Genomic DNA, 16,742 nt, shown 5'->3' on the forward strand with positions numbered 1-16,742 from the left:
GGCAGGGCCCATTAACTCAGATAAGACTATATTTAGATTCCAGGAAGGAAGGAGGTCATAGATTGTGGGAAACACATGAATCAGGCCCTTTAGAAATCTAGCAATTGTAGGGTGGGAAAAAAAGATGTGACCTTGGATGAAGAAAAGGTAAGGTGTTACTGATACTAAGTGCACTCTTATAGAGTTGATGGACAGCCCTGAGTACTTTAGAGATAAAAGGGTAGTCAGGAATCAGGGTATCTGAAGGAAACAGATAGTGTTGTGTGCCCAAATAAAGAATCTATTCTACCTGGCTGAAGAGAATCCTTCCTGTAGGTTGACATAACACACTGCTGTTGTGTTGTCAGTCAGGATTTGTCTATTAGTCCACATAACACAGGAAGAGACACTGTGGAGGCTAGTTATTTATATAAAGGGCAATCTCTTCTACAGTCTAGAGGCCTTGGGTCTGAAGATGGTCCAGATGAGCTCCCCACCCAAGCATGGAAGCATCTGTCTCCAGTATCTTGGTGAAAAGAGGTGGAGAAACGTTTGCAAACCTTGAGAGGGTGTTTCCACCAATTTCACAATGAGGGTACTTCTCAAGGGACCTGAATCCTCATGTCTAATGTTTGTTGGGTAAATATACAAATTTCAACCACCCTTGCGTGCAGCATAAGTGAAGTCTGGCTTGCTGCGTGACATACATGCAGAAGGCCACATGACCAAGAAGTCTGAGAAAGACTCTTGCTGAAGATTAAGGGTGAGCATCAGCTGGTTGATGAGATCTACTGTAATATTGAATGTGTCCTGTGGCAGACAGACTCTTGCTTTGTACACTTAGCGCTGCCCCCATGAATTCTATTCTTTGGGTTGGTAATAGTGATTTTTTTTCCTTATTGATCCCAAAACCCAGGGTGGTGAAAGTTGCAGGAACAAGTGAAAGGAGTTGTTCACCTGTTGTGGTGATCTTCCTCCAGTGAGGGAGGAGTTGTTGTTCAACTGTTGAGGTGAGGGATACCTGGATTCCTCACTTTCTTAGTGAGCCACTATGACAGCCAAGCATTTGGTAAACACACTAGTCCTTGGTGCTGTTGAAAGACTGAAGGACAGGATTCTCACTTGGAATCTCAGGTATTTTCTGTTTGCTGGGTGAATTGGTATGTAAATACAAGCATCTTATAAACTGAGAACCATGAACCGGTCCTGGGAAGCTAAGGATGGGATTATAGAGGGTAGAGATACCATGCTGAATTTAAAGCCATGGATGAAGGTGTCGCATCACCTCTAATCCAGGATTAGGCACCAGCTCTCTAACAAAAAGAAAATGTCTCAAACATTTTAAGGTAAAACAACTGTCCTAACAAAAAATCCTTTAACCTCACTTGGCCTTTACTGGGACACAATTTCCTTCAACCCATCCCCAGGTTCAACAGTTTATCAGCAGCAAATGTTTCCTTTTCTACTCAGTGCAGTGGTTTCTGCACCATCACTCTATGTAGCAATGCAAGGATGTCGGGAAGCCTTGGACTCCAACTCCTTGACTCTAATGAGTGAAGTAGCTCTCTACTTCAGACATCAAGCTCTGCTTCATACTCCAGGGCTACTTCCTGCAATTGACTGGTTTGCCTTTTAGGCCCTCACAATAGCACCTTCTCAGACAGCCGTACACTGCTTCTTCCTAGGCCTTCCCCAGGACTCTTCAGGTTAAACTCTTGCTCTTCCCCAGGCTTTTCCCAGATCCCCTTTGAAGAGGTTAGCCGCAGGTCTTCTGCACCCTTAGTCTCTCCCTACTGAGTGCAGACTGTCTCTATGGATAGGTGCTATTTGCTTTCCTTTAATCACATGACCCTTCACAGTCATGTTCTCCCCAAATTCTCAATCCCATGATTTCAGAGGTAAATCTGGCACAGGTGAAACTAGTTCTATCTCCCTTAAAGGGGCCATCTTATCCTGTGACATGACAGGGGGATTTCCCTGCCAGAAGATATCTGTTGATGCCTCAGGCTTATGACTATAAACTTCATTTCACATGGCAAGCACTTCCCAAGTGGTGGGGAGGCGGCTATCTGAATTTAGCAGATCCCCAAAGGTTAAAGATTAGAATTTTCAGGTGGCCAAGAGTCTTTCAGTTTTGAACTCCATTCTCTTGTTTATGTGTGAAATCACATATGACATAATCTGCTTGACTTCTGTAGCATGTCTGCCACAGTGGCAGGAAAATGATTCCTGTGACTAAAACAATAGACAGAAGAACCCTCCTCCAACCACAGAAAAACAGCCTGACCATTCAACGGAGGATTTTCTTTTCCATAAGGAGTTGGAGACGCTCTAAAATTCCTTAGCTGATTCAGAGAACCAAGGTCTACCTTATGAGTGGCCCCAAGTTCGCAGTTCAACAGGAGCTGATTCAAGTAGAGAAGAACCTACCATCCACGGAAAAGGGAATGAAACTAATTCAATAAGGCAGACTTGTCATTATAAAACAAGAGGAAACAAACTTGGGAATCCATTCAAATGTTAAACAATCATTCTGAAGGTACAAAGGTCCAGGTGGAGTCCCACCATTGGGGAAGAATGAAGAATTTCTTGGAATTTGGGCCAAAATAACATTCAACCAATGGGTCCTAGACATGGAAGTATAAAGATATATAATTAAGTTTATCAAATGCACCAGCATCTTGTTCATGCTATTAATGAGCAAAGTTGCGTGCACACAAATGGAGGGCACATTTTGAAAGTTTGTCCATTAACAGTGCGTTGTTCAATTTTTCTTTGTTAATGGAGTCACTATTTCAATCAACTTGGGAAAAGTTTACTATTTGTATTATTTACTATTGGAGGCATGGTCTTATAAGCAATTCTCAGATCATTTGTGTTTTTTGTACATCAGCATGATTTGTTTGGGTTTTTGTAATTGCTGTATCTTTTGGACTTTTGTTATTGTAGGTTCATCTTCATCACCTTTTAAGTAAAATATTCAAGTATTAGATTTTACAAGTATATAGAAATAAATGTTGAAATTACTTCATGTACCTTTTTCCATTGGTTATAAGTTGAATTTAAGCTCCTGCTTTTTGCACAAATGATGGTCATTTGCATACCTCATATATTGATTTGCATAGGTTTGTGATTTTGAGGAGCTTACTTGTTTAAAAGCTAGTACCACATTCTGAAGTTCTACTACATAGTTATGTGGTTTAAACAATCATACTTAAGGATTAAAAACTTATATTATACTATATTACACACCATGACTACCAACCTTGTACCCAACAGGAAGATCCTGACAATCTTGAGAACAGCCACTGACTTTCTTACTCAAGCATTCATTGATATGGCAGTTTCTCTCATCAGATCCGTCACCACAGTCCTCTTTATTGTCACAGACCTCTATTTGAGGAATGCATTTACCATTTTTGCAAATGAAAAAAGAACTGTTGCACGACTGTTCTGGAAAAAATAAAATAAAATAAAATAAAATAAAACAAATGAACAACATGTCAGCGGTTCTCATACTTTTCCCATAGTGTGACCCAGCTCTGATAGACTTTTTCATAGACCAACTCCAAACTGTGGGGACCAGATTTTCTTGTGTTTGTGACTAATCTCATAAGAGTGCTTGCATGACAACAGTAGTTGCTTATATGAAAAAGTTACATGTGTAAATTTTATTTTAGTTTTAGATATCTATATTAAGATAAGTGTTTACTCCTTTCTGAAAAAAGTGAATCATATTGTCTATTCTTCATTTCATCTTCCCCTTTCATCAGTTTGGTTTTGCTTAACTGGAAATAATAAGAACAAGCATCATGTGATCAGCATCACCTCTCTGCAGACCACCAGTGAAAAATCCATAAACTATATATTGGAAACTATGCACAAGGGGGAAAAAAGCTATAGTACAGCAAATTAACTGCCCTGTGTATATTAAAAATATCACACACCTCATATAGTATTTTTGGAAAAACACTGGAAAAAATCATAATACATTTGTAGAGCTAACATTGGAGATTATTTTTGGTAGCAATGGAGAACTATGTCATAGTAAAATCCTCTAATAGGATCCTCCTCCCCCCCACAAAAAAAAAAAACCCTGGCTATCTAAAGCCTAATTTTGAAAATTTAAGAGGAAACCTAGATGGTTCAGGAGCATACAGACATGTGATAACTTAACTGTGTACCATAAAAGCTATGAAAATATGAAAAATAACTATGATGCAAGGTACACAAAATTGAGGAGGTACTGACATATAGGGAGCACTAATAAGATTTTTCACTAGCATCCAAGTCATATGCCTCTAAAAAATAATACATGTTCAACTAAAAAACATAAAAATGGCAATATTGGGTCAGATCAATAGTCCATCTAGCTTGGCACCCTGTCTTCCAACAGTGGCCAGTGCCAGATGCATCAGAGGGAATGAGCAGAACAGGGCAATTACTGAGTGATCCATCCCTTGTCATCCAGTTCCAGATTCTGGCAGTCAGAGGTTTAGAGATACCCAAAGCATCAGGTTGCATCCCTGACCATCATGGCTATATTCCATGAATTTATCTGACTCTTTTTTTAACCCAATTATACTTTTAGCCTCTCACAATGGGTTGACTGTGCATTGTGTGAAGAAGTACCTCCTTATGTTTGTTTTAAACCTGCAGCCTATTAATTTCACTGGGTGACCCCTAGTTCTTGTGTTATGTGACGGGGAGAATTACACTGCCTTATTCACTTTCTCCATACCATTCATGATTTTATACACCTCTATATTATCCCCCTTAGTCATCTCTCCTCTAAGCTGAGCAGTCTCAGTCCTTTTAATCTCTCCTCACATAGAAGCTGTTCCTTACACCTGTTCATTTTTGTTTGCCCTTCTCTGTACTTTTTCCAATTCTAATATATCTTTTTGAGATGGGATGACCAAAACTGCATGCAGTATTCAAGGTGTGGGCATACCAGAGCTTTATATAGTGGCATTATGATATTTTCTCTCTCTTTCCTAACAGTTCCTAACATTTTGAACTGTTGCTGCACACTGAGCAGATGTTTTCAGAGAACTATCCATGATTACTGCAAGATCTTTCTTCGGTGTAACAATTAATTTAGACCTCATCATTTTATATGTATAATTGGGATTATTTTTTTCTAATGTGCACTACTTTGCACTTATCAACATAGAATGTATCTGTATTTTATCATCCAGTCACCTAGTTTAGTGAGATCTCTTTGTTACTCTTTGCAGTCAGCTTTGGACTTAACTAACTTGAGTAATTTTTTTATCGTCTGCAAATTTTGCATCCTCACTGTTCACCCCCTTTCCAGATCATTTATGAATATGTTGAACAGCACAGGTCCCAGTACAGATCTGTATGGGACCCTGATATTTACCTCTTTCCATTGTGAAAACTTACCATTTATTCTTACCCTTTGTTTCCTATCTTTTAACCAGTTACTGATCCATCAGAGGATTTTCCCTCTTATCCCATGAGTCCTTACTTTGCTTAAAAGCCCTTGTTGAGGGACCTTGTCAAAGGCTTTCTGAAAGTCCAAGTACACTATATCGACTGGATCACCCTTATCCACATGCTTGTTGACTCCCTCACAGAATTCTAATAGGTTGGTGAGGCATGACTTCCCTTTACAAAAGCCGTACTGACTCTTCCTCAAGATATTGTGTCTGATAATTTTGTCCTTTACTATAGTTAAGTTTATCAGCTTGTACTGAAGTTAAGCTTACCTTCCTGTAATTGCCAGGATCACCACTGGAGCTCTTTTAAAAAATGTGTGTTACATTAGCTATCCCTCAGTCACCTAATACAGAGGCTGCTTTAAGCGATAGGTTACATACCACAGTTAAGTTGTTTATAGATTATCTGGAACTTTCTCAGGGCCTCCATCATGCATGCTGCATGACACCCATGTTTCCCAGGGGTATGTCTACACAGCAAAAAAACAAAAAAAAAAACCCCACAGCAGTGAGTATCAGATCCTGGGTCAACTGACTTTAGGCATGTGAAGTTTGTGCTGCTGGGACAAAAATAGCAGTGTAGGCATTTTCTGTGACCTTCCCCCCTGAACTGGGTTTCAGAACCCAGGCTCCTGTGCGAGCCCAAACGTCTACACTGCTATTTTTAGCCCTGCAATATGCAAATCAGTTGACCTGAGCTCTGTGATCTGGAACCACAGGGGGGTTTCTGCTGTGCAGACGTACCCTTTATCTTGTATTAAGTACTTAGGCTGAGCCAGCATGGTGACCAGTAACAGCAGCTAGTATAACTTGAGAAACGCCTTAGGATTTGAAATCTCTGCAGCAATATGTGATTAAATATTAAAATTACTATTGTACATGGTAGTGGAAACAAATGGTAATTAATATTTATTGCTTAAATATCAATATTCAACATGGTTCAACATTCCGGGCCCAATCTTGATCCTGATAAAGAAAATGGGAATTTTACCATTGACTTTAACAGAAACAGGATTACACCGTTATGATCAGCTCCTAGTTTTAAATAAATGTGCACATTCACACCCTCACAGAACAAATTTCTGCACCTGTGCTTAGCAATCCTAATTTAGCAACAGAATCTTAAATAGTGAATCTTCGGATCCACATACTATAGTATTGTCTTGCAGACAATGCATGATCCTCATGAAAGCTTGTATAATGGGCTACATTAATGCCTTAATGGAGTGATAAGGTGTGAGTGGAAGAACTGTTCACATATAGCTCTCCCCTTGCAAAACGACATGGAATAGTCCACTACCTCCAGAAGAGGATAAATTTGCATAATAGAAACAATTAAGCTTCAGTGGCATTGATAAAAGGAGTGGAACACATTTACATTTTGTGACTAATAAAAGTGGAGAGAACTTTAAAATGGCGTGAAGCTGAGAAATCCAACATATCTCCATTCTGGTTTGGTCAGAGCTAATCCTGTGTTATTGGAATGTACTGTTATGTCTGCTCTCCCTGCTTGCAAAATTATGGAGTGAGCAGGTCAGGTCCTATAAACTTGGATAGTAACTATTGTAATGTTGTCTAGTCTATACTAGCTGGAAACACATGTGTAAACAAACTACAAGCTCCCCTGAGCCATCTGGTGTGGCTAGCTTAATTTTAATCAGCTGAGACTGATAAACTACAGGAATGACAAATTACAACTGCATCCTCCTCACAGGATGAATGAAGCATTAAAAAGACAGGACTGTACAGTTATTAGTATTATAGTCTTTCTATCTACAATTCTAAATTAAGTTTGTTGGGAAAAAATACATATATGTGATTTAAAAAAATGAACCTGAACTTTTGCACTTTATGTTTATAGGAGCTTCATCAGAATGATCTGAGCAGTCAAAGTCCCCATCACATTGCCACTGAGAATTTGAGAGACACCTTCCATCAGCACAACTGAATTCTCCAGGATTACAGTGACGATACCCTAGAAACAGAGTAATCAAAGCTTTACTGATTCATACTTTGCATATGCGTATATTGTCACATAATTTCATAACAGTCTATACAAGTAAACAAATGTATCTCTATATAGAGAGAGATACAGAAAGATAAATATGCATATACATGTGCATCTCAAAAGACAGACTCCTTAAAAAGACGAAATCCTCAGTGCAGTTCTGGAAACTGCATAAGATTATTTTCTGAGAGGTTCAAATAGATTCTTGCCAGAGAAAAGGACAACATCTAGAATTTGCTCCTTAGAAGGGAGTCTCTGCCAGAGTTTAATAAGAAAAATCCAGAAATGGCAAAAACTGAAAAGTCAAATAAAAATTTTCTTTCCTTGCTATTTTAAAACATAATGGTCAAGTTTTTTCAGTGGAAAAATCACCATTTTGCTGCAAGAAACCAAATCAAATGGATGAAATTCATGTTCTTTTCTGAAACAGTAGAATTTTGCCATTTTTGTACAAAGCATGTTTCATTGGGGGGGGGGGGGGAAGAGGAGGATTATCTTGGAGTGCATGCATACTCATGAAAATATTACGCTATGCATGTGAGAAAGAATGAAGTCAAAATTGCCCTGCAGCTGTTTTTCCTGCCTTTTTGAATGTTCACATTCCAACAGATTTTTCCAGCAAAAAATGAAATTTTTGAAGTTTTAAAAATATGACTTGCTCTTTCTGAGGAGCAAATCCAAGATGATGGTTGTTTCTGAAGCTTTGTTTCATGTACATTAGCATTAGCAGAGCTACCTTACCAGATGGAGAAATAAAATACCAGCTAATTTTCCTTTAGTTATTCTACACAATTTGGGTCTAGCTCTTCCCTGCCAGCAGATGGAATCAGAGCACTTGACCTTCTGAGATGAGACACCCCTCTACCCCTTATTCTCTCAGTATCCTCCATTGACACTTTGAGTGGAGTTAATGTACCACCGGAATCATAAAACATAACTATCTTTTATCTAACTTGTAATATTTATATAACTTGTAATAAGCCAGAGTAACTCAACAGGGAACCTTCATAAAGATGTAACTTTTTAAAAATAGATTTTCCTTAATTCTATCTTTCAATCAAATGCAACCTCCCTTCACATATTAATTACTCATGTTGGGCCAGGCCTCAGCTACATCTGAGGCCTCAGCTACATCGTGTTTGATGTTTTGCAGAGGCTGTCTCAGCAAAAGCCTCCAATTCCCATCTGTAGTGTCTGGCAAAGACATGCATTTAAAACCAGGTCAATCTAGATCTGACACAGGTGCTTCTGCTCTCTCTATGATGCTCCTATAATCTGGTTGAATAGGCTTGGAAGAAATGTGGAAGAAATGTGGAAGATCTAAAATTGGATCTTCTTTTGTATTTCTAAATAAACTTCACCAATCAGTTACTCTAGTTAAGTAGAAATGGTTAACTCTCATGCTCCTTTTCTTTTGGGGAAGATCTCATGGAGAACAAAGCATTTCTCCGCATACTCTCCTGGGGACATCTCGTATAAGATTTGCTCAACAGATAGTCTGAAATTCCCATATTCTTATGGACAAATAAATAATCACTAAGAATGAGCCTTGAAGGAATAAATTAGGATTATAAATGGAACAGAATCCATATTGAAACAGTTATCAAAGACTAATAGAATAGTAAAAATATTAAGAGAATTCAGACCCAAATTCAGATGCAAAAGAGGACTAGATCATCTGAGCATTGGCCTCATTTTGGTAATTGCCTTGAGGACTTCCACCATATCTGAATATGAGCTAACCAGAAATGATAGACTCTAACTATATATGCAGCAAATTGTACAAATTGCAGCTTCAGTGAAATAGACTCTTTTATCTAAACAAACTCAGGAAATAATCAGGATATCTACTATCTTCGCCTTGAGGTATACCAAGAAGAAAAGTCCCTCCCCCACCAATTCTAAAGTGGGTGAAGTGCCTTGACTGCAACATTACCTTTTCTGAATAAGTTTCATCTTAGATTTTTAATGCCAAGAGGCAGGATATAAGCAATACATTGAGATGGGTTTTCATGATAAACTGGGTTCTAGATCAAGAAGTTCTCTGTTGCTGGGCACCTTAGTTGGCCTGGCAGGCAGAGGTGACCTGCTCTGGCTATACTGTCTGCCATGGCTAGTTGAGACTGTTACAGTATATCATAGAAAGGTAGGCATGCAATGCATCTTGATAGGTCATCTAGTCCAGTTCCTTGCAGGGAAGCAGGGCTATGTATTAACTAGATCATCCTTGACAGATATTTGTCTAACCTGTTCTTATAGACCTCCAAATGCTAGAGATTCCACAACATCACTAGATAATTTGTTCCAGTGCTTAACTTCCCTTACAGTTAGGAAGTTTTTCCCAATGTCTAACCTAAATCTCCCTTGCTACAATTTAAGTCCATTCTTGTTCTGCTGTCAGTGGTTAGGAGAACAATTTATATAACCATTTACGTGCTTAAAGGCTGTTATCCTGTCCCCCATCAGTCGACTCTTCTCCAGTCTAAACCTTTATTCATTTTTGTTGCTCTCCTCTAGACTTTCTCCAATTTGTCCATATCTTTCCCAAGGTGTGATGCCCAGAACTGGTCACAATACTCCAGCTGAGATCTAATCAGCTTGGAGTAGAGCCAAAAAAATTACTTCTTGTGTCTTGCTTACAGCACTCCTGCTAATACATCCCATTTGGCGTGGTTTGAGCATTAGCTGCCAGTGAGTCCTGATGTGTGTTATGAGGCTGTGCCTGTCAGCACTGAATCTTATTATACAACATGAGTTCCTACATACAGTCTCATTGTTCCCAGCACATCAATTTAACATGCCCTAGTGTGTGGTACTAGTACTGGAGCAATGTAGATGGGAGCTGTAGGGAAAAATGGTAACTTGTTTCCATGGTTCCTGCACTTGAAATCAATGAACCTGGGCATGCAAACTTGGAATCTTCTTAAAAAGAGTGTCCATTCTGGCTGTTTATTCTCCCTTTTCCTGAACAAGGTTATAAGGGCACAAAAGGAGGAGTAGCCATAATTATCCTGCCTCATGGCTCCTGATTGGCTCCCCACCCTATGTAAACCAAAGGGACATTCCAGGAAGTGTCCAGGCAACAGCGTGGATTTCCTATATCGGCCATGACCATTCTTAAACTCCTGGCTTCAAACTTGGCTTGATTTGGACCTTGCCTTCTTGATCCAGACTCTGAAATCTGCCTCAGACTCTGATCCTTGGCATTGACCCTGGCATATGGAACTTGACTGTCAACCCCTCTGCAACTGTCAGACTCAGGTTTGACCCTGCTCTGACCTTTGGTGCTGACTGGCCTTGTCAGGATCCTGATACTTGCTCAGGAGGTCATTAATGGCTGTCAGTGACAAGTTGTTCTGGACCTGGACTCTGCTGGCATGGTGCCTTCTCAGTGCAATAGTGCTGAGAATATCGATAACACTAGCACCATTCCCTGCCACGTGAAGGTCCTCCTGACTTCAGTTCCAGTGACAATTAATGTTGAGCCTATTTGATATATTGATTCCTCTGATCATTGGCACTGGGCCAGTGCTGTTGCAACTGTGGTGCTAAGCCTCTACAATGAATCAGCACAACTTATTGTCAAAACCCCGTCTGTCTGGCACGCTGGGGCTAGCAATCATCATTGCCATGGTTGTGGCACCCACACATACTGGTGCATGAGCACCAGTATTTGTAGAGTATTGCACCTAGATTTTCATCTCCATTAGATTTATAGGGCACGGAGTGCATTATGGGTTGCTAAAGTGGCCATTGCCATTATTTCAAAACATCTGTAGGCACAGCTTTAAAACATGTGTTCACTGGTAATCTTGAATATATTTTTGTCCAGCTTATGTAGCTCCTCAGAGCATCCAATTTGAAATAAACTTAGAGTATCAGCATCTCTTTGAACTTCCAAGTGGTGACAATAAGGAATTCTAAAGTGCTGCATGGAATGACTTCTCAAGTTATCCCTCAATACAGCCTTGAAGTGCCATGGAACATCTTCAAAGTGCCAAAGCTTCATAAAAATAATATCAGGACTGGTTTACTATGCCAATCTGGATGGCAGATAGAATTGGAATATATATATATATACACACGTCAAGTGCACCAAAAGATTTTAAAGTTCTCCTGGATTGGAATAATGCCTTCAAGCAAGATTCTCCTTCAGTAATAAGAAAAAGAAAAGCCTGGGAAACAAGCAGGGAGAACTGGAGGTCCTGGCAAATTCAGGGAATTATGATGTGATTGGAATAATGGAGACTTGGTGGGATAACTTGCATGACTGGAATACTTTCATGGATGGGTATAAACTGTTCAGGAAGGATAGGGAGGCCAGAAAAGGTGGGGGAGTTGCACTGTATGTAAGGGAACAGTATGACTGCTCAGAGCTCAAGTATGAAACTGCAGAAAAACCTGAGAGTCTCTGGATTGAGTTTAGAAGCCTGAGCAAGAAGGGTGATGTCGTGGTGGGAGTCTGCTACAGACCACCGGACCAGGTGGATGAGGTGGACGAGGCTTTCTTCCGGCAAGTCGCAGAAGCTACCAGATCGCATGCCCTGGTTCTCATGGGCGACTTCAATCATCCTGATATCTGCTGGGAGAGCAATACAGTGGTGCACAGACAATCCAGGAAGTTTTTGGAAACTGTAGGGGACAATTTCCTGGTGCAAGTGCTGGAGGAACCAACTAGGGGCAGAGCTCTTCTTGACCTGCTGCTCACAAACCGGGAAGAATTAGTAGGGGAAGCAAAAGTGGATTGGAACCTGGAGGCAGTGACCATGAGATGGTTGAGTTCAGGATCCTGACACAAGGAAGAAAGGAAAGCAGCAGAATACGGACCCTGGACTTCAGAAAAGCAGACTTTGACTCCCTCAGGGAACTGATGGGCAGGATCCCCTGGGAGATAACATGAGGGGGAAAGGAGTCCAGGAGAGCTGGCTGTATTTTAAAGAATCCTTATGGAGGTTACAGGGACAAACCATCCTGATGTGTAGAAAGAATAGTAAATATGGCAGGTGACCAGCTTGACTTAACAGTGAAATCCTTGCTGATCTTAAACACAAAAAAGAGGCTTACAAGAAATGGAAGATTGGACAAATGACCAGGGAAGAGTATAAATATATTGCTCGGGCATGTAGGAATGGAATCAGGAAAGCTAAATCACACCTGGAGTTGCAGCTAGCGAGTGATGTTAAGAGTAACAAGAAGGGTTTCTTCAGGTATGTTGGCAATAAGAAGAAAGCCAAGGAAAGTGTGGGCCCCTTACTAAATGAGGGAGGCAACCTAGTGACAGAGGATGTGGAAAAAGCTAAGGTACTCAATGCTTTTTTTGCCTCTGTCTTCACGAACAAGGTCAGCTCCCAGAATACTGCACTGGGCAGCACAGCATGGGGAGGAGGTGGCCAGCCCTCTGTGGAGAAAGAAGTGGTTTGGGACTATTTAGAAAAACGTGCACAAGTCCATGGGGCCGGATGCGTTGCATCCGAGAGTGCTAAAGGAACTGGCAGATGTGATTGCAGAGCCATTGGCCATTATCTTTGAAAGCTCATGGCGATTGGGGGAAGTCCCGGAAGACTGGAAAAAGGCTAATGTAGTGCCCATCTTTAAAAAAGGGAAGAAGGATGATCCTGGGAACTACAGGCCGGTCAGCATCACCTCAGTCCCTAGAAAAATCATGGAGCTTGTCCTCAAGGAATCAATTCCGAAGCACTTAGAGGAGAGGAAAGTGATCAGGAACAGTCAGCATGGATTCACCAAGGGAAAGTCATGCCTGACTAATCTAATTGCCTTCTATGATGAGATAACTGGTTCTGTGGATGAAGGGAAAGCAGTGGACTTGTTCCTCGACTTTAGCAAAGCTTTTGACACGGTCTCCCACAGTATTCTTGTCAGCAAGTTAAAGAAGTATGGGCTGGATGCACTACAAGGTGGGTAGAAAGCTGGCTAGATTGTCGGGCTCAACGGGTAGTGAACAATGGCTCCATGTCTAGTTGGCAGCCGGTATCTAGCGGAGTGCCCCAAGGGTCTGTCCTGGGGCCAGTTTTGTTCAATATCTTCATTAATGATCTGGAGGATGGTGTGGATTGCACCCTCAGCAAGTTTGCGGATGACACTAAACTGGGAGGAGTGGTAGATACGCTGGAGGGTAGGGATAGGATACAGAGGGACCTAGACAAATTGGAGGATTGGGCCAAAAGAAATCTGATGAGGTTCAACAAGGACAAGTGCAGAGTTCTGCACTTAGGACGGAAGAATCCAATGCATCACTACAGACTAGGGACCGAATGGCTAGGCAGCAGTTCTGCAGAGAAGGACCTAGCGGTGACAGTGGACGAGAAGCTGGATATGAGTCAACAGTGTGCCCTTGTTGCCAAGAAGGCCAATTGCATTTTGGGATGTATAAGTAGGGGCATTGCCAGAAGATCGAGGGATGTGATCGTTCCCCTCTATTCGACATTGGTGAGGCCTCATCTGGAGTACTGTGTCCAGTTTTGGGCCCCACGCTACAAGAAGGATGTGGAGAAATTGGAGAGAGTCCAGCGAAGGGCAACAAAAATGATTAGGGGACTGGAACACATGATTTATGAGGAGAGGCTGAAAGAACTGGGATTGTTTAGTCTACGGAAGAGAAGAATGAGGAGGGATTTGATAGCTGCTTTTAACTACCTGAAAGGTGGATCCAAAGAGGATGGATCGAGATTATTCTCAGTGATAGCAGATGACAGGACAAGGAGTAATGGTCTCAAGTTGCAGTGGGGGAGGTTTAGGTTGGATATTAGGAAAAACTTTTTCACTAGGAGGGTGGTGAAACACTGGAATGCGTTACCTAGGGAGTTGGTGGAATCCCCTTCCTTAGAAGTTTTTAAGGTGAGGCTTGACAAAGCCCTGGCTGGGATGATTTAGTTGGGAATGGTCCTGCTCTGGGCAGGGGGTTGGCCTCCACAGGTCCCTAGATGGCCTCCACAGGTCCCTTCCAACTCTGTTATTCTATGATTCTATGAAAAGAAAAGAAATGAAATGCTGAAGAGATTGACATTTGGGGCACTGGCTTCTGGGAGCTATCCTCTGACTGTGATCAGACAGGATCTAGAATTTTCAAGGACACGGCAGTGCATATAGTTGGAGCATGCTCAACTGGTGGAACACCTTAGGTCAACTTACAGGTGTCTCAGACAGCTAAAAAACTTTAGACCCCCATGAGACCCTGAGAGTAAGAATCCTACAATGATGTTATCTTTAAAGAAATAAATATTTACTAAATATATACACAACAGTATTCCAATCACTTTGCTGCCCTATAAGACTGATAGGCAGAGTCAAGGAATTTGAAGATTTCCAGCTCAGATGCTGCTCTTCTATAGTTTGCAGGGCATGGATAAAGAACAATCGTGTCTAGGAAGGGAGAACCATGCGATGGGAATAGGATTTCCAAAGGAAGGGAAATGCCCCCTGTGATGGTAAAAATACTGACGCACAAAAGTTAATGGCATATGAACGCTGCTGACAGTGAAGGAAGTCCACACAGTGTTCTCTCCGAGATGTCATGGGACCCACCACGGAGAAGGAGCTGGAGTCAAGGGGTAATAAAGTAGGCGCGCTGGTTGTCATTCTGTTATGGCTACTGTCTCTGTGGTATTGAGGTGCTTGAGCTGACTGTGGCAGGAGCAGGGCTGATTTGGTTGCCCCCTTCCTCCCCGTTTCACAAGGGAGCAGCTCTCATGCTGCCTCTTACAATGAGTGGTAAGGTGCATTTGGGAGTGGGCAACTTTAGTCTTGGTAATGTGGATTAAATCTTCCCATTCCTAGGAAAAGTTAACCATCTTGGTAACTGTATCACCTGCAGGATACAGAAACACCTGAAGATTCTGAAAGGGCAAGACCCTTAGGTACAGAGGGATATCAGAAGTTCAAATGCTCTATTTCCATCTAATGGCAGGGAGGAAGTACTTCCAAGTGACTGGACTGGACTGGAGGAACAAAGAGAAAAATAAGTGTTTATCTGGAACACTATGGTCACATTAACTTCCCACAACGCTTTATCGTATAATAGATTTACTACTACGACATAAGGAAATGATAAGCATACATAAGGTTTATGTTACCATAAAAAAATCACATATGCTTCACTCTTAAAATCGCTTGATGTTCATATATATTTCAGTTACCCATGTATAAGCCATAGATGATAGAAATTTTAGCAATGCCTAATATAGATAGAAACCTCATGTTTTAGAAGCCATAGATCATCTCTAACTGTTTGTGTGTGTGTGCACACGCACAACCATGCTCACATTCACATAAAGTGAGAAAGCATGCACACAGAAGGTGTTTTAGATTTTGTCTACATACTGGGCCAGATTACCAACAGATTGGGCTTGGACATTTTGTGCACACATATCTACTTGTATTTTGCATGCACATTAACTGCGCATTCACAAATTCCTGAGTTCCACATACATATATGTGGTGGATGCACATGTGTGTACACAACCTACTGAAAATTAAGCCTAAGACTATTGCAGATAAACACACTGGCATAGTTTTGAACAGGGGCTATATGCCCCAAGAACTCCTTGATGCAAAAAGGTCAGGCAGTCAGATACAGTATGTATAGAATATAAAACAGCAACAAAGAAGTTTTACTGCTTACTATGGCACAGTTTGTACTTTATTATTAGCCTGCAGTATGAACATATATAGATTACTGATAATGTATTTACTTCATATATTAACTCTATTAACTCATATTTTTTAAAAAGAATCAACTATAAATTCATATAGCTTTTGCCTCAAATAAGTATGTACAAAATTGTGCTCAACAGGAACAGCATTAGATTACAAACAAATATTAAAACAAATTTAGAAAGTGAACAATTGTCTCATTCAACAGTAAATTAGAATATTAAATTTTCTAAAAATTCTTGTCTTCATTCCCTATAGGCTTTTAAAAATGTCTGTCCTATTATTCAGATTGAGATTTTTCTCACTGTTAATTGTTTAAATTATACTTGCCACATTCCAACGACTCATCTGATCCATCTCCACAGTCGTCATCGTGATCACATACAAACTGTTTGGGAATGCAGACTTTATTACGGCATGTGAAAGAGTTCTCATCACAAGTGTTATTAGGAGCTAAGGAAAAAACAGCACATAAGAAAAATAAGGAACACGCAGAACAACAGGACCTACAGATACTTTACTTATTAGAAAAACAAGTGAAGTAAATTAACTAGTGCTCACTGATTCGCAACAAATAATCACGCACTTTGTCAGGCGCATATAATACCAGAAGGCACTAC

At 40.7% G+C, this 16,742-nt stretch overlaps 1 protein-coding gene across 8 annotated transcripts in view; it reads right to left on the reverse strand.

The window, feature by feature from the left end:
• Positions 1 to 16,742, reverse strand: part of LRP1B (LDL receptor related protein 1B) — a 1,329,376-nt gene that overhangs the window by 278,408 nt on the left and 1,034,226 nt on the right. For 7 of the 8 annotated variants that reach the window (XM_078847919.1, XM_078847920.1, XM_073305382.2 and 4 more), the window contains 3 exons: positions 16,453 to 16,575; positions 7,279 to 7,419; positions 3,245 to 3,432 (listed from right to left, as the gene is read on the reverse strand). In XM_078847919.1, the coding sequence (XP_078704045.1) occupies positions 3,245 to 3,432; positions 7,279 to 7,419; positions 16,453 to 16,575 (452 nt within the window). The remainder of the gene's footprint in view (positions 1 to 3,244; positions 3,433 to 7,278; positions 7,420 to 16,452; positions 16,576 to 16,742) is intronic. The other variant, XM_078847917.1, reaches the window with a different exon arrangement.

Source organism: Lepidochelys kempii, chromosome 11, assembly GCF_965140285.1.
Source record: "Lepidochelys kempii isolate rLepKem1 chromosome 11, rLepKem1.hap1, whole genome shotgun sequence".
Lineage (NCBI taxonomy): Eukaryota > Metazoa > Chordata > Testudines > Cheloniidae > Lepidochelys > Lepidochelys kempii.